This window comes from Penaeus monodon, chromosome 1 (assembly GCF_015228065.2).
Source record: "Penaeus monodon isolate SGIC_2016 chromosome 1, NSTDA_Pmon_1, whole genome shotgun sequence".
In the NCBI taxonomy this organism is placed as follows: Eukaryota; Metazoa; Arthropoda; class Malacostraca; order Decapoda; family Penaeidae; genus Penaeus; species Penaeus monodon.
The window spans coordinates 47,915,287-47,922,786 of record NC_051386.1 but is presented as its reverse complement, the minus strand read 5'-3'; the positions used below and the strand labels follow the sequence as shown (position 1 = coordinate 47,922,786).

The following is a 7,500-nucleotide window of genomic DNA, read 5'->3' as shown; positions in this document are numbered from 1 at the left end:
GACCCTACGTCCACGGCGTCGGCAGGTAGGTCGTGGCTGCTGCTGCTTGTTCTTGTTCTTGTGCTTGTTCTTGTTCTTCTTGTTCTTTTTCTTTTTTTTTTTCTTTTTTCTTCCTCTTCCTCTCCCTCTATTTGTTATTGGTTCGTTTTGCCGTCTTAGATACATTTTCCTTTTCTGTTTTCGTTTTTTGTTTTTTTTCTTTTTATGTTTATTCTTTATAAAACACATTTTACTAATGTTTTCTCGCGGTTTACCGGATCTCTTTTTTTCTAGATCTTTCTCAATCTCTCTCTCTCTCTCTCTCTCTCTCTCTCTCTCTCTCTCTCTCTCTCTCTCTCTCTCTCTCTCTCTCTCTCTCTCTCTCTCTCCTCCCTCCCTCCCTCCCTCCCTCTTTCTCCCTCCCTCTCCCTCCCTCCCTCCCTCCCTCCCTCCCTCCCTCCCTCCCTCCCTCCCTCTCTCCCTCCCTCCCTCCCTTGGTCTCTCTCTCTCTTAAAGTTCGCAACCCTTGTAGGTCGTGACGTGGCCGCTTCTAGGCTGCGTGCACATGCATAGCAGATATGAGATCGATGAAATGTGAGATAAAGTCTTTTAACGGCGTGTAATTTCGTTTGATAGCTGCTCTGGTCGGTTTCCAAGCGTCGTTTGCCGTGTTTGTCGACGAGTTAGATAACGATGCCTGAAAGACGTAAATTGCTAGAGAAATTCCGAGCTAATTGGGCTAAACGGTTTGGATATACATGCGTAGTTATTTTTAAAAGAAGCGATAGTCTCTTTGTATCAGAATTCGAAACCTCACGCGCCACACACGGCCTTGGCTTCGACGATAATCCTTCTAGTAATTCTAACCACGCGGTTCTAGCAGTCGTAATTCGCGCCTCGGCATATAGCACCTGTCAGTTTTATTGTCACAGCCACCGCTTTTTTGGGGCTCTGCAGTGTCACCCGAGCCCAAACACGACATTATACTCGCAGAATACAGTCAGTTACCCGTCTTTCCCGATTAGTCACTCGTAACAATGCAGGCATCACACACCCACAGCACGGTCGCTGGCTGCGCTTTACACCACGGCCACAGCGAGGCCTGTATATTGGGTAACTTTTTCGGCCTGGAGTCAATAAAAGTTTTAATACTTCACACACAACCAGGCGTCAACTGGTGGCAGATACACCATTGTACGCAGTGTCATCCCCCAAATATTTGAGTTCCCCTTGCCAGTGTCCTGCAGACTCAATTCCGCGCTGGGGATATAGGTGTATGTGGAAGTGCGCGCGCGCGCGCGCGCGCGCGTGTGTGTGTGTGTGTGTGTGTGTGTGTGTGTGTGTGTGTGTGTGTGTGTGTGTGTGTGTGTGTGTGTGTGTGTGTGTAAGTTTAACAAAACGACTGATTTTTTTAAACGATGCATTAATTTATTACCACAATTATCAAGGTCTCGGCTAGCTATTTGTCCTCGCCATATTGGCGGCTGTAAGAAGCGTGTAATTAGTCTGAATTTTTCATGATCCACGTTTCAGCGGTTGCACGTGATAATGTTATTCCAGAAGGAGTTCGAATTTCCACAGAACAAAGAGAAGGCCTCTCCGCCCCACCATACTCCCATCACCCACACCATACTCCATTACCACCACCATATCCCAGTCATAACCCATATCCCAATCACCCCTACCATCCCCAACGGATTTCCATCACCCCCACTATACCCCACCCGTAACTACATGCCAGGAACTTCTATTTCCCAGTCGACCTCTCCATCACCCTCTCCACTCCTCCATCACCCCACCATACTCCTCTTCTCCACCTTACCCCCCCCTCTCCCCCGCCCCCATCATCGCCAACATTCGTACCATCATCCCCATCATGCCCTCCCACTAACCCCACTAGGCCTCACCACCCCTACTGTGCCCACACCACCCCCTCCCCCACACTGTCTCGTTTGCTGCATCGGCGGACGGCGTAAATTAACACGACAGTCGATTGTGACGTTTTGCTGGTTGCCGGGAATTCGATTACGGGCGCGCACGTTTTTATTGTTATTTTATTATTGTTATTATTATTGTTATTAATTATTGTTATTATTATTGTTATTATTTTTGTTATTATTATTATTTATTGTTATTTATTGTTATTTATTGTTATTATATATTGTTATTATTGTTTTTATTAATATATTATTATTATTATTATTATTATATTATTATTATTATTATTATTATTATTATTATTATTATTATTATTATTATTATTATTATTATTATTATGGTAAATATCTTTATTTGCGAAGTTATATTACGTGTTTATTATTAATTAGCTACTGCTGTAGTATTATATTATGGTGAAACGGAAGGTTCTTTTTTACTGCAGATATATTATGCAAAGCTTACTGTAGTATTCTGAGATAATTTGCATTCGGTTTTTCCAAATAAGAATCCATAACCGCGAGCGCCAATGAGGCCCAGCATTCGTCTTAGATAAGAAGAGAAAAGGAAAACGGAGACACACAAAGGCGAGGGCACCAGGGAACTCGCTATACGTCAGAATTAAGAGTTCGTTTGTTTTTACTAATGTCCACCCGTTTTCTCGTTCCAGGAAACTTTGCTGTTGGTAATGGCGGAGCAGGAACAGGAGCTGGCGGAGTGGGGCCCCTAGGAGGAGGAGGGGGAGGAGGGGGGGCCGTCAATGGAGGAGGCAACGGCGGAGGCGGAGGACGAGCCAAGCCCTTAGTCCTGCGGGATGTGTTCGTCACGCCTTCCTTCGATGAGCTGGACGCCGTCGCCGTCGACTCCAAGGGCGACCCGAGGCGCCTCTCCAACCACCACCTGCACTCCATCCGGGAGAAGGGGTGAGTCCTGGCACCCGCCCGCACTCCCGCCCGCGCCTCTCGGGCCGTCCGTCCGTCTGTCGCTCCGGACCTTGGTTCTCCTTCCCTTGCCTCTTTGTCGATTTCTTTGTTTAACTTTCCGTCTCTCTCTCTCTCTCTCTCTCTCTCTCTCTCTCTCTCTCTCTCTCTCTCTCTCTCTCTCTCTCTCTCTCTCTCCTTCCTCCTCTCTCTCCTCCCCACTCTCTCTCTTCCTCCCCTCTCTCTCTTCTCTCTCTCTTCCTCCTCTCTCTCTCTCCTTCCTCCTCACCCTCTTTCCTTCCCCCCTCTCTCTCTCCTTCCCCCCTCTCTCTCTCCTTCCCCCCCCTCTCTCTCTCTCCTTCTCCCTCTCTCTCTCTCGCTGTGTGCGCTTACGGGTGTGCTTTTCGTGCGTGCCTATTATTTATAAGGGTAATCCGCATAATAGGGTCCATGTATATAGCATAAGGACTTACTACAACACACAAGGTTCATGCAGCAGAGAGCCGCGTAGAACACAAAAAGGGACTGGATGTTTATAGTTAATTGCCGCAGGTAACGTCATCAAAGCCGATATTGACAGGAGGCGGCAAGTGCAAACACCGGAGACAAAGATTGATGAGACTTTTGACGGGCAGCAGAATCGAATGAAAGGGTTGAAAGCAGAAAGAGGAGAACGCTAGTATGAAGGGGAAGGGGGTAGAAGGAACAAAGGAAGATTGGAAGGGACAAGAGGAGAGTGTGGTGAGAAGGAAGAAGTTGACAAGGGAGTAAAGATACACAAAAGTAACGGATAAATGATCTTATTGTTTTCTTGTGATATATGTGTGTGGGTGTGTGTGTGTGTGTGTGTGTGTGTGTGTGTGTGTGTGTGTGTGTGTGTGTGTGTGTGTGTGTGTTGTGTGTGTGTGTGTGAGTGTGTGTGTGTGTGTAAAGGTATGCCCTAGCTTTGTCTATGCGGGCATACGTGTACGCATTCGTCCATTAGTCCGGGCATGTGACAGTGCCCAGGTGCCGAGGCAGCGTGTCCATGTGTAGGTCGGGGGCGGTTGGGGGTGGGGAGGGCCGTTGGGCATTGAGGACAGCAGCTGGCCCGGGCTGTGTGTATTCGTGTCTTTCCCTTAGAGGTGAGGGATCTATCCTCCCGTTGCACGTCGCAGACAGAGCCCGGGTAAAGATTTATGGGAAGGGGGAGCCGAAGCTTGGGCCGAAGGGTGTGAATGGAACAGAAGCATTAGGAAAAGTGCATTGTGAGCTGTGCCAGGGCGAGGGCTGGGGCTGCGAGGAGAGACTGTGTATGTGTAAATATGTATATGTATATATGATATATAATATATGTATGTGTATATGTTACATATATGCATATCTATGTATGTGTATATATATGTGTATGTATGTATGTACGTACATACATACATACATACATACATACATACATACATACATACATACATACATACATACATACATACATACATACATACATACATAGACACCGCCACACACACACACACACACACACACACACACACACACACACACACACACACACACACACACACACACACACACACACACACACACACATGCATGATGAGTGTGTGTGTGTGTGTGTGTGTGTGTGTGTGTGTGTGTGTGTGTGTGTGTGTGTGTGTGTGTGTGTGTGAGAGTGAGAGTGAGAGTGAGAGTGTGAGTGAGAGTGAGAGTGAGAGTGAGTGTGAGTGAGAGTGAGTGAGAAAGAGAGTGAGTGAGTGAGTGAGTGAGTGCGTGAGTGAGTGACTGGGTGAGTGAGTCAGTTAGTGTGTGTTTATGTGTGTATGTTTATGTGTATGTACACGCACGCGCACACAATCTCTCTCTCTGCACTATGTCCCTTTCTCCCTCTCTACCCCCCCTCTATCCCCTCCTCTCTCTCTCTATCCCCTTCTCTCTCTCGCTATTCCCCCTCTCTCTCTACCCCCCCCCCTCGCTCTCTCTCCTCTATCTCTCTCTCTCTCTCTCTCTCTCTCTCTCTCTCTCTCTCTCTCTCTCTCTCTCTCTCTCTCTCTCTCTCTCTCTCTCTCTCTCTCTCAATTTGAAATATGGTGATTCAAATGAGGTAAATTATTCGTGACTAGAGAATGCTACTCACTGGGTGTATTGATCATGAATAGTACAATTCTTTGTCGCAACTATACAACTATCCACTGCGGTACACTGCCTTGTGCACACATCCGTATGTGTAATAACACTATATATCATCACTTTACTTTAGCGGCACAGCTATACATTGTGCCTATACTTTATCATCCCACCATTAATCGTAGCCTTCATACGTAGCCTTGACAAGTGTTCCAGTCTTCCTTATAAACCTCGACGTAGATAATCACTATATTCCATCAACCAACCATATTTTTGCTTTCTACATATAACCATTGTTTACTGCTATTTTCATCTACTCGCCTTCTACACTCCATTACTACTATACCAAGGTAATAAACTCTCCAGGCAGCCCTCGCCGACAGGTCTTGTCTATTAGACATGGGATGGAAATTGATTAACTGCTGTCAAGAGGAACACTTTACGGGTTGCTGCTAGTGAGAAATTGTAAAAAGGGCCAGGGGCTGCCTCACTAAGATAATAGGATTATCTTGCAGAAAAGGCCACTGTACACAGAGAAAGTTATTGGAAGATAAGGGAACAATCACAAGGGCTAATTATTGACTGTCTCGGATTCTTAAGGATATTCCCCAATATAGTTGATTCGTTTAGGTTATATGGAATAAGTTTAGGTAGATCGCATGCTTGCTTGCAGGGTTGGTGTGATCTGCTGTTTGTGATGAAAGTAACAACGAGGAGAGTGCATACAATTTAAGATTGGATATATGAAAGTATAACCGTTTTACAGGTGAAAAGCTATGCGTTTGCCTTATCACTGAGAAAATGTTTGTAATTGTATCCTATTTTTGTATTTATATATATGGATGGTTCAGATATGTGGTTCTTGAGGATGATGTGAATAAATAAACAGGAATTAAATATAATGTCTAGTATCACCCATAAGTGTGTTTGCATTTTCAATAGCAGTGAAATGATAAGGGTCTTTTGGACGACCTTATGTAACCCCTGTCTCTATGAATACTGTACTTTGACGTATTTTGGCTTTGCATGCCCTTGAAGAGGCAATGTGACACTTTTTCTTCATGCAAAAGACCTCTTTTTGGCTGCCCTGTTAGACTTGCATCTAACTTCATGTTGAGTATCAAAACTCTTGAACCACTGATTATACCAGTTCCTGTTTTATGTACTGTACAAAATTTTTGAAGGGAAATTTTTAAAGATATGTTTTTTATGTAAGCAGAAGTCTTTTGTGTTTTCCTAACAGCCTCACTTTATGGTGATCTCAGGCTATTTTTAAGTTAAAATTGCATTTTTTAAAAATTAAACAATACTAATAGAGCATGCTTTTATGTACTGCTGACTGAAATTCTTTCTCTGCTGATAAATATTTACTGTAGTTATTTTTTCATTTATCTTCTACAGTATGTGTCAGTACCAAGTTAGAAACCATTCACTCCCACTTTACATATCATGTGTACATAGCATTAAATCTGGTATACTATGGGACACAGAGATAGGGTGAATAATGGAAGGATAAGCAGCCACACTTATCCGTAAGTGTACTCTAAGTTTCATAAAGGAATGTTAACAAGTATTCCAGAATGTTTTGTGTTTGGTTGCTAACTAGACATCGCAGATTCAAATAACTTATCATTTAAAAGTGAGTATAATGGTGAATGGAATAGACATTGAATGAGAGTGTAGTGAAGAGGAATGTGTACCCACTCTCTTGTTCCATGCTTACTGAGCTTTTAACACTAGTTCTGCTTGGGTAGGTATATTCCCATCTTATTGATGTTTTTCACAGTAAACACTGTCTCATGTGTTAGGTGTTTGGAAGACTAATGTGGCTGTGCCTTTGTAAAGTTAATGTAAGATTTATCCCCCTTGTAACTGTTTTGTTTTTATTTCCATGGAAATCTTTGGCTCATTAAGGCTCAACCAACCCTTCAGCTACTGACATATTTGTAGATTGTGATCCATGCAAGGTACTAATGCTTGATATTAGCATCAGTACTGTGAGTAGTACTTATTGCTGGTATTGCTGATGGAGGCAGTGTGTGGGACTAACGCTTGGTACTAACCCCTTGGTAAGGTTGCATCGAGACAGTCAAGGGAAGCGGCGCAGGCTCAACGATTACCAGCTGGAAACTCTTCGTCGTACAGGGTACTGTACTACTCATCTTGTCACCCTTGTGTGATCTAGTATCAACCTCCTTATTCATGTGCCACCCTAGTATGGTCCTAGTCACACTTGCAAAATAAGTGTTCCATTACATCTCCATAGTCTTAATTTCTGTCAGTCCCCTCCCTCCACAACCTCTCCCGGTTTCACTTCCTAGCTACCCCAATAAGTGTATAGATATTAAGGATGCACACAAGTCATGGTATTTGCACTCAAGGAATGAAGTTTGAGATACTTGTTGCACTGTATGTTATGTAAGACTCATTTATGTGGTGTTTGGTATAACAAAGTGGTTGGAACTCTATTACTTACACATTTTTTTTCCCCATTACTCCCATTCATTCCTGGTAACACTTAGACTCCAGATCTTTGAGACAAATGGAG

General features: G+C 43.9%; 1 protein-coding gene across 3 annotated transcripts in view; it reads left to right on the top strand.

Moving 5' to 3' along the window:
- LOC119573262 overlaps positions 1 to 7,500 on the top strand; it is a 155,495-nt gene that overhangs the window by 129,770 nt on the left and 18,225 nt on the right. For 2 of the 3 annotated variants that reach the window (XM_037920417.1, XM_037920407.1), the window contains exons 4-6: positions 1 to 25; positions 2,585 to 2,837; positions 7,027 to 7,098. The exon at positions 1 to 25 is cut by the window's left edge and continues 72 nt beyond it. In XM_037920417.1, the coding sequence (XP_037776345.1) occupies positions 1 to 25; positions 2,585 to 2,837; positions 7,027 to 7,098 (350 nt within the window). The remainder of the gene's footprint in view (positions 26 to 2,584; positions 2,838 to 7,026; positions 7,099 to 7,500) is intronic. The other variant, XM_037920425.1, reaches the window with a different exon arrangement.